The sequence below is a fragment of the Lissotriton vulgaris genome, chromosome 7, assembly GCF_964263255.1.
Source record: "Lissotriton vulgaris chromosome 7, aLisVul1.2, whole genome shotgun sequence".
Classification (NCBI taxonomy): Eukaryota; Metazoa; Chordata; class Amphibia; order Caudata; family Salamandridae; genus Lissotriton; species Lissotriton vulgaris.
The window spans coordinates 643,212,923-643,232,088 of NC_141695.1; the positions used below are offsets into that span (position 1 = coordinate 643,212,923).

General features: G+C 47.0%; 1 protein-coding gene across 2 annotated transcripts in view; it reads right to left on the minus strand.

The window, feature by feature from the left end:
* MBTD1 (mbt domain containing 1) overlaps positions 1–19,166 on the minus strand; it is a 947,763-nt gene that overhangs the window by 846,540 nt on the left and 82,057 nt on the right. For both annotated transcript variants that reach the window (XM_086930849.1, XM_086930850.1), the window contains exon 6: positions 12,987–13,104. In XM_086930849.1, coding sequence (XP_086786975.1) covers positions 12,987–13,104 — 118 coding nt within the window. The remainder of the gene's footprint in view (positions 1–12,986; positions 13,105–19,166) is intronic.

The following is a 19,166-nucleotide window of genomic DNA, read 5'->3' on the forward strand; positions in this document are numbered from 1 at the left end:
GCTCGATGGTGCGATATATAAAAGGATTTTTGATACAGATGTCACCTGTTCAAACCTGGTAGTCCTCCCCTAGGGTAAGAGGAACGTGCCACTCCTCGCCTGGCAACAGCTCAGGAAGATAGTGCACCGCTCTGCCCGTCGGTACACTCTCCCCATACAGCCCAGATGGCAGCTGCTCATTTACTACATAGCCCTTAACCTCACAACAACAGCCTTTCCCATAGAAGGTGGCAACAACTAAGACTCTCCACTCTGGGAAGTGGTTCAAATAATGAAAGGGCGGCAAAGGGCGAGTAACTGATGGATATCTTCCCATACAGAGCGATATCTTGTTGTGTGCTTTTCTAACATACCTTAAGCACACATTCAGTCATCCAGACACATTCTGACACATAGTTGACCCACAGTTACTCTTTTTTGTATTTGTATATTTGGTTAAGGGGGCTGTAACTGCGTGGTCGGTAAATATTCCCTAGGACCCACCGTTTATTTGTCTGTTGTTATAGCTCCTGGTTTACACCCCCACTTTGGGCAGAAATACTGGTGGGAAAATTTAAAAAGATAGGAGGTCTGCCCACCTCTGTCAACCCTACCCCTTAGTTGGGAGGAAGGGTGGTGAAGCACACTTTTCAGTCCCCACCATCTTGAGGATGGGTGGACCCCTTCACATCTTGAGGATGGGTGGACCCCTTCAATCAGAGTTAGGTCTAATCCCCCCTCCCACTGGACGGTGGCATAATAAAGGGTGTAGCCGCCCTTAGTGAGCTGCCCATTGGCCCTACCTGCTACTCCCCTAAAACGCCTCCTAAATTTAGTATTCAAGCAGTTCTCCCAGACCTGCACCCCAGATCTGCGATGAGCTACGAAGAAAAGAAGCCTCCGTGGAGCAGAAGACAACTGCCTTGGCCTCAGCCCGACCGGTCTGTCTCCAGCTTCGACAAAACCTGTCTTGCAGCACAACCTCCAAAATCCCTGGGAGGACTGTTGTCTTCAATAAAGATTCAAATTTCCAAAGCACAGCGGACCTGTCAAGAAGAAACAGATTCCAAAGACTCCGGACCCAGGCGGATCTGAGCCTCCAGTCCACTCTGCACCCGACACCCACAGCACGAGCGGCTCACCTGTGCAATTAAGTCTCCCTGGCTGTCCTGAGCTTGTGCCCAGCGTTGGCTGACCTCTCCTGCCCTCCACGATGGGGCCTGCAATGTGAATCTAAAGGCTACCCCCGACCATGACTGGTTCCGGTAAGAAGATTTCAACGTCCAAAGGCATTCCTGCACCCAAAGCCTTTGGGGCTTGGAGAGCTGAACCAACGGTACTCTGACGACCTCCTTCATCCCAACTTACCTCTGCTGTCATTGGCCTTACTCCTGCAACTTCCGGTGCCTTGCCTGCAGTCTCTTTGCCATGAGGAAAATTCTCATCTAAAAGCACTAGGCCCCTGACGTCGAATATGCATCCGGCATCCGGTCACCCCTGTGCCGCTGGTGCTGTATGTTTGGTGCTGCTCTGTGACCACCCCCCCTTGTGCTAGCTCTCAAAGCTTAGTCCCTGCAACTGATTTACTTACCTGCAAGCAATATGGCTCCAGGCACCCCGTCTCCATTGGAAAACATTGGGTTGAACTCAGATTTTGGGCACTCCACCCAGCTGCAGTTGTGGTACCTACCCGACCATTGGCCCTTGCTGACTTTTGGCTCCGAAGACTGAAATCTTAAGTTCAATACTCACCTGTTTAACCGCACTATTGTTTTCCCAATATAAGAACATTGATTGGACAGTGTGCAAAAGTTGCCAAGTGTCGATTTTTGAAGGTGAAAAGTATTTTTAATTAAAAACGTACTTACCTTATTATGAAGACCTGGGTTTTAAAATAAAGTACAATTTTACATTATACGATTGGATCTCCTTCTTGAGTCGGGTCTCTTTTACTGATCATGTGTGTGCCATAAATGTCTAGCACTCCTCTGCACTAGGCCTAAGGCTGCTCGCCCACAATGCCACTAACAGAGCACTATGAGTTTTACGTTGTGCCATGTACACGTTTGGGGAACCCCTGGACTCTGTGCACCGTATTACCACCTACTATCATATACAGAGCCATCTTCCTACATTAAGGTCACACAGAGGCATAATGAAGGGGGAAACATCCGTACAAGACCTTTTAGGAATCTATGGACAATGGGTAACTTAAATAAAGAGTGTTGGTCTGGCAGCCTCAAGAAAGCAGACAAATACCCATTCAGTGTGCCCAGAGCAGAGCCCTGCTGGGCAAGGTCAAAATAAAAAGTATGAACATCGGAAAGAGAAGCATAAAGAGGTTAAATAGACTTCTCTATATAACATTTTACAAATTTCTTCCACTGAAAGCGGTATACCATCTTAGTGGAGGGATGCCTGGCTGCCATATTAGCAGTGTAAACGTCAGGAGGAAGGTCGAAAGCTATCAACTGCAGCCGCTCAATCTCCATGCAAGAAGGTGTAGAGTTCACAGGTTCGGGTGGAGAACCATCCCCTGCTGATGCGACAAAAGATCCTCCCGAAGGGGCAGCCCGATCAGATAATTGATGCTCATTTGCAGAAGCTCAGGATACTAACCTCTCTGTGCCCAGTCCAGGCCTACAAGGATCATTTGAGCCTGGTAATTCCTGATTTTCTTGAGAACTCAAGGCAGGAGTGGTATGGTTGGAAAGGCATACAGAAGGCCTGAGCTCCACGAAGGACGAAAAGTGTCTCTGATCGAGAGCAGCCTAGGAAACTAATAGTTTCTTACCTGTCGGTGTTGTTTTTTCAGAATGAAGATCTTTCTGGATTCACTATGCTGTGCATTATTCTGCGGTCTAGTGGTCGGGTCCGGAATCGAAGTCTATTTTCAGGTTTTTTTTCCCCCGTTGTAGCCCAGGTGGGCTTCGACGTCCCACCTTTTGGTGTCCTTCCTGTGACATCGGCCAGCTTCCTGCGGAAGCTTCCACCTTTGGGCGCCATCTTCGGATTATTTTTTTCTTGTTTTTGTGTCATTATTATTCATCCTTTTACAATCATTTCATGTTCTTCCTTCTTTTAAAGGAACTCCAGATTTGCCTCTTTTAAAGAGTTTGACTGTATATTGTCTTTGTATTCCCTCCTCCTCCTGTCTCATCTTTCTGGCGGAGGGGGGGGGGGGGGGGTCTTAGGTAGAGCGAGGTAGAGCTTAGGTTCGCTTTTAGCAGGTGTGTTAAATATTTTAGCACGGTTGATTACTTGGTCATTTTTTTGTGTAGCTTTTTCCTGATGCACCATTGTGTGAATCTTTTCCATTTCGCCACATAGCACCTCCTTGTGGTAGGTCTCCTTGCCTCCCGTAGCACCCGCAGTGTGCTCTCTGGGAGTTTCAGGTGTGCAAACTCTACGTCTTCAGGAGCCATGCCGCTAGGCAGAGGCTCTCTGGCTATGGGTGAAGTACCCTCCCGTTTTGCTTGGTGAACAAGTCTTTTCTTTTTGCGAACTTGTGTGGTGGTTCCTGCGCCATGCCCACTATCTGTGAGAACCAGGACTGCCTGGCCCACTGTGGTGCCACCAGAATCAGTGTCATGTTACTGGTTATGCATTTGCTGAGTACCCTGTTTATCAGTGGTATCGGGGGGAAAAGCGTAGGTCGATGTTTTTGACCAGCTTATCCATAGAGCATTCCCCTGGGAATAAGTCAAAATGGACACCCACCCTTCCGGGTGGGAATTCTGTGGATACCTTTTACAAAAGATTTGGAAAAAGAACAACGGTGGAGGATTCCCACCAGAACAGCACCTGGTCAAATATTCTCCCCAAATTAGTTTAGACCCACACTATAATACATGGGACATTATGTGTGCACACTACAATAACACCCACCTGCTACCTGACGGAGGAGGACGTTGTACTGCAGGTGGACATAGGAACCAGGGGATGCCTTAGTTCACTTTATTAAGAGTGCCTAAGCAGAAGGTTTAATATCCCTTTCCTTACAACAAGCCAACAATAGATAGCCAGACTAAACCTACATTTTCCACTACCCTGGTTCCAGCTCTCTATGGATCAACATCCATATTCTTGATGATAATAACAAGTACAATAGTGAAATTCCTTCCCAAGAGAATTTTGGCAGTACAGACTACAAACAGATATATACCGCCTAATAATAAGAACGGCTTGGACAGACGAGATTCCTCCACAGAGAACTTTTTGTTCAACAGGATACCCTATCGAGCATAATAAATCGTTACAGATATTTCCACGCACCCTGATAGTCACGGGAGAAGACATAAGGACACTTTCCTATCTTTCACTTCGCCCTGAAGAAGTCCCAAGAGGACGAAACGCGTCGGCTGTAGCTCCTGTGTGTGATTTGTTACTCACAACTGAACCTAATAAAAGAACTCTTAAAGAACACAAGTAACAACTAATGTGATTATTGCTGTTAACCTCATCAAAGTTATCAGTTCATGCAAACTCTGAAGTGGTGCACCTTGACCTTGTTTAAACCTTTTACAAAAGAGTTCTACAAGACCTGGACGAGTGGGATGCTAAACGTGCCCAGAAACAACGTGGGTCATTCTTTAACGATAACCTCAATAGAGGGGAAAGACAAGCACTAAAAGATCTGAGTAGTGACAGAACTATTTTAATAAGAGAGGCAGACAAAAGGGGGGAATGTGGTGGTAATGAATAAAACAGACTACATAAGCGAAGCGATGTCTCAACTTTCAGATACGAACTGCTCTGAACCTATTTCCCACAACCGTATGGGCCAATTAAGCACATTGATCAACAAACATCTGATTGAGTGGCACTTCCAGGGAATTCCAGATGATGACGAATTAGCCTATCTAAAGGTTTTCAGGCACAATTACCCTTATCTCTACACTCTGCCTAAAGTGCACAAACAACGTGATTCCCCGCCTGGTAGACCTATAGTATCCGGAATCGGAGGCCCCACTGAGAAATTGTCTGAATACGTTGACATCTTTCTGGGACCTTTGGTACGGAACTTACCTAGTTATATACAGGGCTCAAAACACATTCTCAGCATCATAACAGACCTAGACTGGCATCCAGGTATTATCATGGCCACATTTGATGTGGTTTCTTTGTACACGAACATCAGTCCTGACTTGGGACTACAGGCAGTGACTCGCATGCTAGGTAAACGACCGGCCACGCAATGGTTAAATAATGAGATGCTTATCAGAATGATGCAGATTATCCTTCACAACAACTTTTTTTTTGTTTGATGGCAGTTGGCATAAACAGACACGGGGGGTGGCGATGGGGTCTAAATGTTCCCCTTCTTTTGCCTGCCTATTTATGGGTTGTTTGGAGCAAGATTGGATTTGGGGAGATAAAGGTAACACTTGGATTGACAAGATTATTTTTTGGGGCAGATACATAGACGACTGTCTTTTGTTTTGGTCAGGCACAAATCAAGAGCTGCAACAATTTTTTACATATATGAACAGCAATGACTATGGTATGCAATTTACCATGAGGCTAGCGACACAAACATTCCCTTCCTAGACATTGAATTGTACACAGAGGGAGACTCGTTGAAGAGTTGATTGTATCGTAAGAGCAGTGATTGTAACTCTATCCTGCATGCGGAAAGCTCTCACCCGGTAAACCAGATTAATTCTATACCATATGGGGAATTTGTGAGGGCCAGACGAACTTGTAGTGAAGAAAGTGAGTTTCATACCTGTATCAACGACATGAACAAACGCTTTGAGAACAGAGGGTATTCACCCACTGTACTCAAACAAGCAAAGAAGAGGATTATGAAAACCAATAAAAAAGACACTTTGAAATTGAGGCATAAACCTGATGAACCTAAACAGGTTATCTGTATGGTGACGGACTTCAATGACCTAAGTCTTATCTTGCGAAAAAGTCTAAAAAAAACATTGGGGTATCCTTATAGCTGATAAGACCTTGAGTCCCCACATTACGGGACAACCACAAATCACTTTCAGGAGGGGCAAGACTTTACGCAATAGACTAAGCCCAACAGTACCCAATACTGGCTCAGTGGGTAACTGGCTGACGTTACCCAACAAGGGTTTCCACAAATGTTGTTCTTGCGGGGTATGCAGGTGGGCTAAACATAGAACTAAAAGTTTCAAGGGATGCGACAACAGAACCTATGACATTAGAATGGATATCAATTGCCAAACTTAGTATGTGGTATATATAATTGAATGCAAATGTGGACTTCAATATGTGGGCAGTACAATCAGATGTTTAAAAGACAGGATTGGAGAACATGTAAGAGCCCTTATACAACAGAATGCGAAATATCCGGTGGCTATCCACGCAACTGTATGTTCTGCGCAAGGCCCAAAAAAAGAATTTGTTTTCTATGGAATTGACCACATTCCGGTAAATTTCAGAGATGGCAATAGGGAATTGCACCCAAAACGCACTGAAGCTTTATGGATCATGCGCTTACATCCAGTTCGGGCGGGGACTCAACTGTGACCCTGAGATGCAATTCTTCTTGGGCAGCTAACTGTATTAATATTTCTTGACCGACAGAACGTGGAGTAGATGTTGTAAACTCTCACGATGGAAAGAAATAAGAAAATCTGAAGTAACGGTATGATTAACACTAAAGACTTTGTACTGTCTCTTTACCTTTGTCCTGACCTAGCCTTGCCTGGGTGCCTTCCTGTCCCTTGACTTCTGACTGCGTATTTTTCTGGTCGCTAACAGTACAGTCGTTCGCAATTTTTACTACATTCTACCCGAATGGGCAATGCACTTCTCATACTTTTGGCGTGAGTTGATAATTTTCATTTTTCGGGGTCATTATAATTTTTAATTTACCTTGAAGAGGCGGGCGTTTTCCAGTACTAGGGGGAGCCCTCTGCTTGGTAATTAGGAAATGCGTTTTTATAATTTGCTTGGAAGTAATACTAAATCGAGGGTAACATTTGGTGCCTTTCTACCCATCGCCTAGAAGGTTAGCCATCTAGTTGTTAAATACGGAGGATATATAACTACTTCCGGTTTTGTGATTAGGCTGTTCCGGTTCACGAACGCCAGCGCAACTAGGGCGATTCAGCCACTTTGGTATGTTTGTCTTCCTTCTAGGAGCCGCCAATTATGATTTTTCCCTACCACTATATCGCTTTCCAAATCTGATAAGACACACTGTTCATTATTTATTTACTATCCCATTTTGTTTTGTCCCATTAGATTGTGGAGACACGCACCCGTGTTTCTCTTTATCCGGAACTGACCGTACTCTGTACTTTTTCCGTGTGAAACTCACAAGAGGCATTCGGATGATCATTTCAACTGCCGAACTTTATAAATAGGCTGGTGTTTTTCATTTTCCTTGAACTGCATACAACTATCGGGTAAGAGCCCTTCTGTTACGGCTTGTGGGCAGGCCCCTTTTTTCTTTATGGCGCTTAATACTGACAATCTAATAGAGGACTCCAATTCGTGACATTTATTTTATAGGAGTCCTTTTGGTGTATAACTCCATGGTTTTAGCATTCTTGAATTTCCTTGCTATTGATTACCTGTGTTATTTCCTCCGATACCATTTCATATCTAGACACTTTAGCTGGCCCGATCTTTAGTGCACCCGCTTTAGATTGACAATTGTTCCTGCTTATTACAATAGCCCCTTTTTACTCGCGTTTTCTGCCATTTTTTAACTTTTGCGAGATCTGAGATATTTCCAAGAACTACTCAATGTCATTTTGACTTTATAACAACCTAGTGAGACCTTTCACGTTTTTCTCTACGGCCTTACCAGGCGTCCCTTTTCTTTCTTTCACCGCCCTACTCTATATTGAACTCTGAACTTTGTTACCCTTCCGGGTTCGAATTATCACCGGAATTGGGGTAAGGGACTTATGCACTACTGTGCTTCTTGCTTTTTGAGACGGTTGCTCCTTTTTTTGTAACCTTCATATTAATGCCCATTCTCTCTTTCTTCCCCTCCCTTTCTTTCACTCCAATTTTGTTTTCTCTTTATATTTTTCCTTTTTTCCCTCTCTCCTTACTTTTGGTTGCGACTACCTCTTATAGCCTTACAGACCTTGGATACATCCATTGAGGTACCAGAGTGTTCCTTTACCATCACTAGAGTACACTGTTATTGCACGATGCACTTTGTCACAACTTTTAAACTCAGGCTACGTCGTGTTGCCTTAATGTTTTTCCTAACGATTTTATGTATGAATTATCTTCAGGCTCTTATGTCAATCACACGGCAAAGGGGTGAATCGTCTTCAATCCAAAAAGTAAATTGAATCGAGTGGCAGCGCTCAGTCGCTATAAGCTATAAGATAATTGATCTCCCCGCCGTAGAAGTGGACCATCCCACGCCACCTAACGGCTCTTGCCCTGTCTGGACCTCTTGTCACTCAAGGAATTTGCTGTTCTCCACGTGCTGCTCGGATCAGGACCAATTTTGGCTTGACTCCAATTGAACCCTTCCTAACTGATCAGATATTCACTGATCTACGCACTGTACCCAGCCCACCATGTCCTGAAGATGATCCTCATTCAAACGGATCAAAACGCCGTCGACTAAACAGCCAGACTATAGGCGCCCCTCCACAGTGGCTCTCCTTAGAAACATTGAATTAAGACACCATAATTGAATTGGAAACCATTGTGTATTTTCACTGTATATATTTGCACCTTGCACTTTGCGCCGCTCACGCTGTATTCCTTGTCACTTGCGCTGCCGTAGTGTCACAATCCACTGCACTTGTGCACCTTGTACAACCCTTTGGGCTGATACTTGTTACTTGTTTATTTGTTCACACAGTGCTGTAACCAATTGTATTTATCTGTTTCCCCCCCCCCATTTTTCCTTGATTCTTTAAATATAAAATGATGCTTTCTAGCACTATCATGAACGAAATAATTGACTCCTTGATCTTTTTAGGATAATACTGTATAGATATCCTTACCAGTTACTGTTTATTAATCTGTTCAATCATACCCTTTGGGATATTATTTTGTATACACTTCCTTAGACCCCAATCCCAACCGGTTGATGGGTTCATACTCCTGTCTCTTTATATATGCCTGTTGAGTAGGGCATTAGAGTTGGCAATTCGCCATTGGACTGCTGAATTCCTCTCCATTTTCCTTCCAGTGAAGTCTATCCTCTTACTCTCCTGGTCTGGTGGTGGGCCTGAGTTTGTGGGAACGTTGGCCCTCTTTCTGGCTGTTGCTGCAATGATGGAGTCAGCCGTGACGGATCCCTGTATGTATGGTGGATCCTTAGAGGAGTGTTTGTACTTCTTCTCTGTCCTAGGTGTGACAGACCTGCAGTTTAATGGCTCCTTGAACGCTTCCCTTCCCTTGTCCAGGACACTTGGGAGCACGGGGAGGAATTGAACCCTATTTTTTGTTGGAAGCAGTGTCTCTAAGAGGAAGCAGGCGTTTGGTTTTTCTTCCTCCAGTTTCACCCCATATGCTGTTGTTGCGTTCCTGATGACCATATTGTAGATGCCAATGTCATCTGGGGGTGAAGGCCTCAAAAGATACGCATCTACAGCCTCATCCGGGCTTTCGGCGTCTAGGTCCTGCCAATATAGGTCCTGCGCCACTAAGGATGCCGAGCTTAAACTTGTTTGACGGTCTTTCTCGCCTTCTCCCTCGTAGTGGTATAGGCCCTTTTCCTCTTGGTGTTCTAGGAGCTTTGGAGTTTTCGGCGGCTCTTCGGCGTCGACCTCCTCTTTGTCCTCGACCTCGGCGATGGTCGTCTGCTTCGACGGGATGGTGAACCTTTTCATTCGTCCGTCTAACTCCCTTTTCCTTTGCAGGATGTTGTCCATTTCGGCCTCGATCCTTCTCTTTTTCCTCTCCATCTCGCCGGCCTGTTCTCTTCGATGTCGAAGTTTCCTTCGGGTCTTTTTCCTTCAGCGTTGCGCGCGCCTTTTCGGGGACGTGCTTCGACGACCTAGGCTTACCTTGGGATTTCACTGACTGGTAGTCCTTGTCGAAGGATCCGCTGGGCTGTTTGTCCCTGGATGCAGCTGCGTCCGCCAAATGTTTAGGTGCCAGTGCTCCTTTTGAGGACTTCGACTCTGTTTTTCGATTCTGATTCTCGAGAGTTTGTCGGGATCTTAGGGGTCGAGGTCTCTCTTACCTCCTTTGTTGTTTTCGCATCGGTTTCTACAACAGAGTTGTTTTATCTGGTCCCTCGGCGATGTTGTCCTCTTCCCCACTGGAGAGGCCCAAGTCCCGGAGCGACGGAGGTTGACCATGGCCTTGCGTGTTGTAGTTGGCTCTCATCTCTCTTACCCCGAGCGTCTTCGGGGTAAAAACAGAGCAGGCGTTGCAATCCTTGCTCTTGTGGTCGACCGGAAGGCAGAGGTTGCAAACCGGATGCTGGTCCTTCTGCGCGTACTTGTGGTGGCAATTGCGGCAGAATTTGAAAGGAGTTTTGTCCATTCCTGCCCTCAGGGGGCCCGTTGGACGTCGAAGTTTACGATGTTCTCCTTCCTCTTAGTCGTCCCGGGTCAGTGGTCTTGCTTTGGAGATGTATTCTCTAAATCTTTTTCGTGGTTTTCGTGTCTTTTTCCTTTTTTTTTTTCTCCAAAAACTCTGGAACCTCACGATGACGATCCTGACCCAACGGCGGAAAAAAGAATCTGAAGATAGCGCCACAGGTGGGAGCTTCCGCAGGAAGCGTGCCGACGTCACAGGAAGGACACCAAAAGGTGGGACGTCGACGCCCATCTGGGCTACGGAAAAAAAAAAAAAAAAAAAAAGACTACGATTCCGGACCCAACCACTAGATTACGGAATAATGCACAGCATAGTGAATCCAGAAAGATTCACGCTGCAAATCTTCAAAGCGCAAAACTGATGACATTGCGTGTTCTCTGTGGAGGCGAACAGATCTAACCAAGGCTCTCCAGACTGCTGAAAGATAGAGATGCCATTCATCTGCTAAGCATCAACGGCTGAGTTTGTCCACCCTGGTCTTCAGGGAACCTGCCAGGTGTTGAACCACCAGGGATATGCCCTGCTGTTCTAGCCATGTCCAGAGACACAGGGCCCAATGACAAGGAATTTGCGACCCTACTCCACCCGGTTTGTTGCAGTATCACATGGCGGCAGTGTTGTCTGAACACTTGAACTAGCCTTCCATTGATGGAGGGTAAAAAGGGTTTAATGTAATCGGATCACTCTGAGCACCAGCAAGTTGATGTGGAGTCTGAAGTCCGGATTCCGCCAGAGACTAGCGTCCTCTGCTCTCTACCTCTCCCAGATGGCTGCTCCATGGCAGAAGTGATGTATCCGTCACTACTGTGAGCTGTTGGGGATGGGAGAGGGGTGTGCCTCTGACCAAATTCTGGTTCTTCAGTCTTCACTGCAGGTCTTGTGCAGTTCCCTTCGACATCTATACTATGTCAGAGAGATTCCCCTGATGCTGCTCTATTGGAACTTCGGGTCCCACTTCAAAGCCTGCATGTCACTGGCAGGATGCAGGAGGCCATGAGGCCCAGCAACCTCAGAGTCATACTCACTGAAATCCAGGATAGAGGCTGAAACATCTGTATCATAGTCTGAATATCCTGGACTCGCCACTTGGGAGGATAGACCCGAAACTACATTGTGTCCAGAGCAGCTTCGATGAAAGGGATCGTCTGAGAGGGAGACTGTGGAAGACTGGCACCCCTGATCTCAGCAGATGAGCTGCGACCTCCGCCATCACCTTAGTGAACACCCGAGGGGCGCTGGTAAGGCCAAAAGAGATAGCCGTGAACTGAAAGTGCTTGTGGCCCACCGTCAATCGTAGGTAACGCTTGTGAGCAGGCAGGACAGGGATGTGAAAATCTGCATCCTGCAAGTCCAATGCTATCATTCAGTCTCCTGGGTCCAGAGCTGACTCGTAGCAAGTCCAATGCTACCATTCAGTCTCCTGGGTCCAGAGCAGATTGGTAGCAAGTCCAATGCTACCATTCAGTCTCCTGGGTCCAGAGCAGACTGGTAGCAAGTCCAATGCTATCCTTCAGTCTCCTGGATCCGGAGAAGACAAGACCTGAGCCAATGTGACCATCCTGAATTTCTCCTCTGTTCGGAAGTAGTTAAGGGCCTGCAGGTCTGGGATAGGACGAAGGCCCTTGTCCTTTTTCAGGACCAGAAAGAAGAGGGAATACTAAATAGGAATTAGTCATAAACATAGTGCGCCCCACGACTTGAACCCCGAAGTCATCCTAGAGGACATCCTCAAAAAAGGGGTCCACAAAAGTTCGAAAAATCCTGTCAAAAAGTGACAGAGGGTAGCTTTCTTCACAGATCAGAGCTTGAGAGGCACTGTAAGAAAAGAGCAGACTTTAGCGCACCGAGGTGGGGCCTAGATAGGTGACACAGGCGTCACTTCCGGCGCAGATGATGCTGAGGAGGTCACGCAGAGACGTTCGAAGCAGGGGTACTGATCTAAGAAAAATCTTCAGGATCCAGTCTGACACCTGGGAAATTCAACGGTAAGGAATCTGCCTCTAGATGTCTCTATCAGATATGACAGCTTACCCAAATCTACATCGATGTGACTTCTGGAGATGTAATAGTTATTGAATAAGATCTTGTACTGTGGCTAGACAAGAGTTTATTTAGCCTCTTCACAGCAATGAACAAAACTCTCCACTTAGCCCTGTAGCATACTCTAGCAATGGCATATTTAATTTCGTAAGAGCAGCACCTTTTCTCTAGTTTAGCAGCTGTGACATTGGTAGCTTCAATGGGGTGCATAATACATCCCAGAATTTCCAGTCACTGAGACCAGTTATTATAAGGGTTAATTGGAAATTTTAAACACTTCACTCCTGTTGTTTACGGGGATACTAGCACCTAATCCAAGTGTTTTGTGGAAATGAGATAAATGTGTGTTTCGTTAGCACTTCCTAAGCTAAAGAATCAGGATCCTGTAAGAGCTTTGCAATATTTTTCACTTTATACGTATACCCAAATAAATAAACTTGCCAAACACCAACCTGCTAATTTCACTATCCCTGCTATCCAAAAGACTTTTGTTGGCAGGTTGCAGTCTGTGTTTGGGACTTCCACTCTCACGCCTTCTGAAATATCACCCCAGCAGTTTCCCATTGGTGCCTACAATGTAAAATGAAGCAGTTACAATTTCAAAACAATATTAAGTTCAGTGCTGCTTTCATATATTAGAACTTGAAATATTTGTTGCATAAACAACAGTAGTAAAGTGAAAATCTCAGATGAACAGGACTGGAAAATGTTGCTATGCTTTAAACAATCAGAACGCGGTAATGGAAAGGACAAGATGATTTAATAAAAGAAACAATGACAAAGGCAAAGGGCTGGGAAAGTTTGCATGTAGAAAACATTTTAGTTTCAAGAGCCTGAAAAGTACTCATTATGTAGAACTGTTGAGGGGTTGGTAGGAGTACCTCGAGAGTGGACTGCATTGACAGGGGTGCATGATTAAATCTGCATCTCTGCACTGCATAACTTATGCCAGATATGAGCTCTCAAAGTGCAATACCACCAAAGAAACATCCAGCATTGGCAAACCCAATAGGTCTCAGCCATAAGCAAGCTATGGGCTTTGGCAATGCGTTTTAGCCGTGCTGTACACCAGTGTGGCTGCTGTTCAGCATGGCTAAACGTTAGAAGCATGGAGTGGGGTAGATTAGAACAGGGTCGATTGGAGTGAGTGGTTTGGGATAAAGTAGGGTGGGTACATTGAGATAGAGTAGAGTTGGGTATATTGCAGTGGGCAGTCTAGTTGGGTAGACTGGGGTAGATTATAGTGGAGTAGAGTGGGGTAGAGTTTAGTGGGGTAGAGTTGAGTGGAGTAGAATGAGTTAGATTTAAGTGGGGTAGAGCAAGTAGAGTGGGGTAGATTGGAGTGGGGTAGATTGCAGTGGGGTAGACAGGAGTGGATAGGGGTAGATTGTTGTGAGGTGGATGGGGGCAGAGTGGAGTTGTGAGAAAGAAATACTTTCTTACCTGTCGGTGTAGTTTTGCAGCTTGAAGAATATTCTGGATTCACATGCTGTACATTATTCTGCCATCTAGTGGTTGTTTCAGGAATTGTAGTATTTCTTCTCTTTTTAGGTCGAGGACTCAGTCGCACTGCGTAAGCAGTGGGCAGAGCTCAGAAGATTTAATGTTTCTTAGAGGGGGCTTGGAACCCGCCCCTCTTCTCCATTGGCTGGCTTCCTAAACTGAGGCCTGCCATTGAAGGAGAGGGCCATCACTCGGTTCAAGCCCCGTCTTTTTCGGAATCGGGGGCATTTTTTTTAAGCTTCTTTCTATTGTCTTTCTCTCCTCTTCCCATTGGCTGAAATTTTACCTTCCAGCCAATGGGAAGAGGAGAGAACGAAAACCACGCCCCCGAATCGGAAATAGACTATGCTTTCTCCGAGGCATTTCTGCATTGCCTCGGAGAAACATGGTGGTGTTCAGGGACACCCTCCCTCTCGCCGAGGTCCCAGTCTATTCCTCATGTAATGCACCTTTTGCTACCTCTTGTATTTTGTTTGCTCACAATGGTCACTTTGCCTCATGTAACTTAACGTTTGCTTTTGTATCATTTTCCCCCAAATCCGACAAAAATATTGGCATAGCCCGTAAAGAACAACGGTTCGGGTGCCCACTGTGCTGCGGAGTCACCCGGTCGAACAAGGGATACGTTTCGGTATGTCTGCCCCAAGATATACGGCAATGACTCTGTACCGTCACTATGCGAATATCGCTGCTGCTGCAGGGCCTGCAACCACAGGGATGCGACAAGCGCCAGCAGATGGGGGGAAAAGATGAGGTCGCACCACGGGAGCAGGGCTCTGCTACCGTCCGGGGGGTGGGAGGGGGGGCCTCTGAGGGCGAGGAGTCCTGGGCACAGCGCCGGGCATCCCTCAGAGCAGGACGGGCTCTCAGACGAGGGCTGCTTTTAAGAGCTCATAGTACTTCTGCACGTCTCGGGAACCGTGCAGCCCCTCTGTCCCAGGGCGAGCTCTGTCAGGACTTCCCTTCGAAGTTCAGAAGGACCCGCGCCGCCGCCATCAGCCCTGCCCGCCTCCTGGAAAGCGCAGCGTTTCATTGTAAATCCATTGCCTCCTGTAACAAAATGCTCCAGTGACACAGATTCTTCAATGCCACCCCGAAGAGACTGCTCCGGGCTTAGCTATAAAAAAAAAGCATCAGGGACAACAAAGAGGTGCGCACTGAAGGGTTAATGTCTTTGAGCTCAAGTCCGAGGCCGCGCTAAACGCAGGGTAGGTAATGTTACCAAGTTTCTTTAACTCTTTGAACAATAAGTAAGCGTGCCTGTGAGTTAGCACTCACCCACGCAGTGGAACATGTACATTCCTGAATCCTAAACTGCAGTCTGCCCTGTAACCCCGCCCTGTCTTCTCCCGATTGGTTAAAACATTACACCTCTCTGGAGTTGTAAACAGGTCGGTCAGCCTGTGTTTTCAAGTCTCGCCTACGCGCTGCCGGGATATGTAGTGAGCTTTACTCTGTCCATGTAAACCTCTTCTCCCTTTTGAACACCGTGAAACAAAAAAAACACACGAAAACAACCAATATGAAGTGATTAAAAGTGCTTGGTCTCCTATGCTTCTTTTGCCAGCGCTTGAAATGTTTGGCAGCTTTTCTCTCAGTGGAAAACTATTAGAAACTCAATGTCCCAGAATCCCCAGCAGCTGTTCTTTTCGCATCACTCCCAGATTTGCACAGAGTAACTGTTGCCAGACGAGCACTTCAGAAACTTTCAATGCTTTGTAAATACAGGGCAGATATTAGGCAGCAACCCGCCTCTAATAGAGGCACCGCGGATACTTTGTTTACGTATCGTTAAAAGGAAGAATCCACCAGCAAAATGGGGGAGTAGCCAACTGCCCGGTCAAATACGGGGAACATCCCGCAGAGGGAGCCTAGGAGAGCAGGGCTCGTTCTGTCCCAGCTCCGGCTGTGATGGCTGACTCGTGCTTGAGCGATGTGGTGCTGTGGGTGTCCATGGAGTCGCTGCAGGCGGCTCCCGGGTTGATGGCGGCCGCCGTGGTCGTGGGAATGGTGCTCGGAGTCGTCGCGGGGCCCTGCTCTGCTTCTTCGTGTTCCTGCCCCACTTGAAAAAGAAGATAGCGTGCTCCCCAGCCGGGACTGACTGTACAGCTTAATAATCTCCGCATTCTTACCCCTCTCAGAATCGCTTGCATTTGACAGATTGTATTTCAGTGGAAACCACATTGTAGATGGTGTCATTAATAATTAGGCACTCTTTTATCTTATTTTATTCCTCTCTCTTTGTTAGTAGGAGCCAGTCTTCTAGATTGCTTTATTAAAGTGCATATTTATAGATTTGCTAATCGGTGCACATAATTGTAGTTGATTTTAATTTAGCAATACAAAGACTGACAAAACATTCAGGGGAAACAAATCAAACTTTGTCAACAGATGAAAATTCGGGATTGCAGGACAGCGCTCCTTGAATTGCAGCATTTCATAGACTTTGAAACAACTGAGTAAGAATAACAGTACAATAGCTCCCACCTTGAACCATATCTTAAATAGCACCAAGGGACACAGCCCATACTCCCTAGAACAGTTTCCTATACCCTTTCGTCATCCTTCCTTTCACGTATCCATCCACACATCCATCCATCGGTTCTCACGTTCACCCTTTATTCATCCACATTTGCATGCTTCCTTCATTGTCCATCCACTCGTCGGTATATGCATGCATCCATTTATCTTTTTAGCCGTTGATCCAGTCACTAGCCCATCACCTATCCTTCCACCAATCCTCAATTCACTCTGCTACACATCGTTCCCTTGCTCCATCCATCACTCCAATTGGTTCATTCTAAAGTCCATCCATCCTTCCACCCTTCACCATTTCTTCCTTCTTTGTTTCAAAGTTTCCTTCCTTCTTTCACTCTTCCTTTCCCCTTGCATTCTTGTCTTTCTTTCTGCCCATCTTACTTTTTCCTCCTGTGTAGATAGCTTTTTTTGTAGGTGGCTCTATGTGTGGGTGGCTCGGTCTGTGTGAGGGTGGCTCTGTGTAGGTGGCTCTGTGTGTGTGGGTGGCTCTGTGTGTGTGGGTGGCTCTATGTGAATGACTGTGTGGGTGGCTCTGTATGTCTGTGTGTGTGTGTGGCTCTGTGTGGGTGTAAATGCAATAGGTCATGCATATGCGAGGGATTAAGCTATTGGCATTGTAAATGACAATGCTATTTATTTATGATTTAAAAAAAAAATGTCAGAAGCAATGCCAATAGCTCTACCTTTAATAATGCTGAGACCATTACATTGTAAATGCTTGTTTATTGTTGGTGGTGGTGTAGGGAAGTGGGTTTCTGTTGCAGTAACACCCCCACTTTTTGCCTGATACCGGATGCACTTTTCCTTGGTGTGCCCTGGGTCCCTGCCAATCAGGAACCCAGGGCCTATGTTCCTTCCCTAAAAACTGCACTAAAGCCTAAACCCAATTGGCATCTCTGGCCACAGGTAAGACCCTGGTAAATGGTACCCGGGCACTGTAACCAGAGAAGACCCCTAAGGGCTGCAGCACTTATTGTGACACCCTTAGGGGCACTGTACCCGGACACACACACACTGCCTTGGCAGGCTGAGTGTCTTGGTACAGTACTAAACCGAGTCGACATGGCACACATCCCTGTGTGCCATGCCCACAAACACACTGCCCTGGCTTACATCAGTCACCCCTCTAGCTGGGTGCACTATGCCAGTGGTGTGGGGCACAGGTGTATGAGTCCTGTGCCCCTACAGTACCCAGGGCCATTCCTGGCATCAAACTTCTCAGCACATTTAACCCACACTGATGCCAGTGTGGGATTTAATGTAAAAATCAATACAGGGGGCATCTTAGAGATGCCCCCTGAAACCTAACCAACTACCAGTGTCCGCCGGAGAGGCTGCCTAGGCTGCCACACAGCAAACATTTTGCTGGACCCCTGGGTAGAGAGCCATCCGCTCTCCTGGGCCTGCAACAATGCACATCCAGGGACGAGGTGCTAGGTCTCCTCACCCAGGGCAGGGGGAGCTTCAAAGGCATGCCGCCTTTGTGAGCTTCTTCAGGCCCCTTGCTGCACTCAGCAACTGGCCCCCACCTGTTCTGACTCCCCACTCTGGTGGGAAGATAGGCTGGAAAAACAAAGGAAGGGAAGGGGGTGTGCCAGCCCTGTCCAATCAGAGATAGGCTCTTGTCCCCCTCCCACAGGAGAGGAGCAGGATAGGGGGTGTACTCACCCCAGGACAGGTACCCATTGGTTCCTGCCCTACCATACCTGTAACGACCCTAAATTCAGTATTTAGGGGCACCCTGAACCTTCCTTCAACAGATCCCGAATTTAAAACAAGAAAGAAGATCAAGAAGAAGAAGATCCGCCATGCAGCTGACGACACCAACTGACTTGGCCCCAGCCATACAGGCCTGTTGATCCTCGAACCTGCTCCTGTTAAATCCCGGCAAATCCTGCGGACAGCAACCTTGAAAACCCCAGAGGACCTGCCTGCCTTTAATTTCTTAAAGACTGGGACTCCCATGAGCAGTGGTTCTGCTCAAACAATACCTCTGGTGCCAGCCATGAACCGCGAATGCAGCACACTTTGCACCCGCCGGGCCCGGCCTGTGCCTGAGTGGACAAAGACCCTGAGGACGTCCCCCCGACGATTGTGACCAGGAGTCCAGTGCCCAAGGACCCTCCTCAATGATCCAGACGATGGCTGCAGCTTCACAGCAAGGGACCCCTCCAACCGCGACCAGCAGAGGGTAAGATTTCCCGACGTCAAAAGACACCCCTGCGCCCCACGGCCCCCTGTGTCCAACTCCTGGGTGCCCACCTATCCTCCAAGATCCCAACTTACATCTCGAAGTGTTGGTCGGTCCTGAAGAATCTCCGTCCCCGAGCCTGCAGCATTTATTCATCTCCCAAGATCTCCATTGAATAACATTGAGTGCCCGACGGCTCGAAAACACCATGCACCCAGCCGCCCGAGTGCCCCTGGTAGTGCAACCTTTCTCCAAATCTATTCCCCCATATGCCCTGAGCAAGTGACCAGGAGCCCAGCTCCCACAGCCACGTGGCCCGATTGCCAGCAGCCTCCAACAGAAGGCCCCCTGCCTCTCGTTGGATAACATTGGGCCTAACTTCCTTTGCACCCGGCTGCCC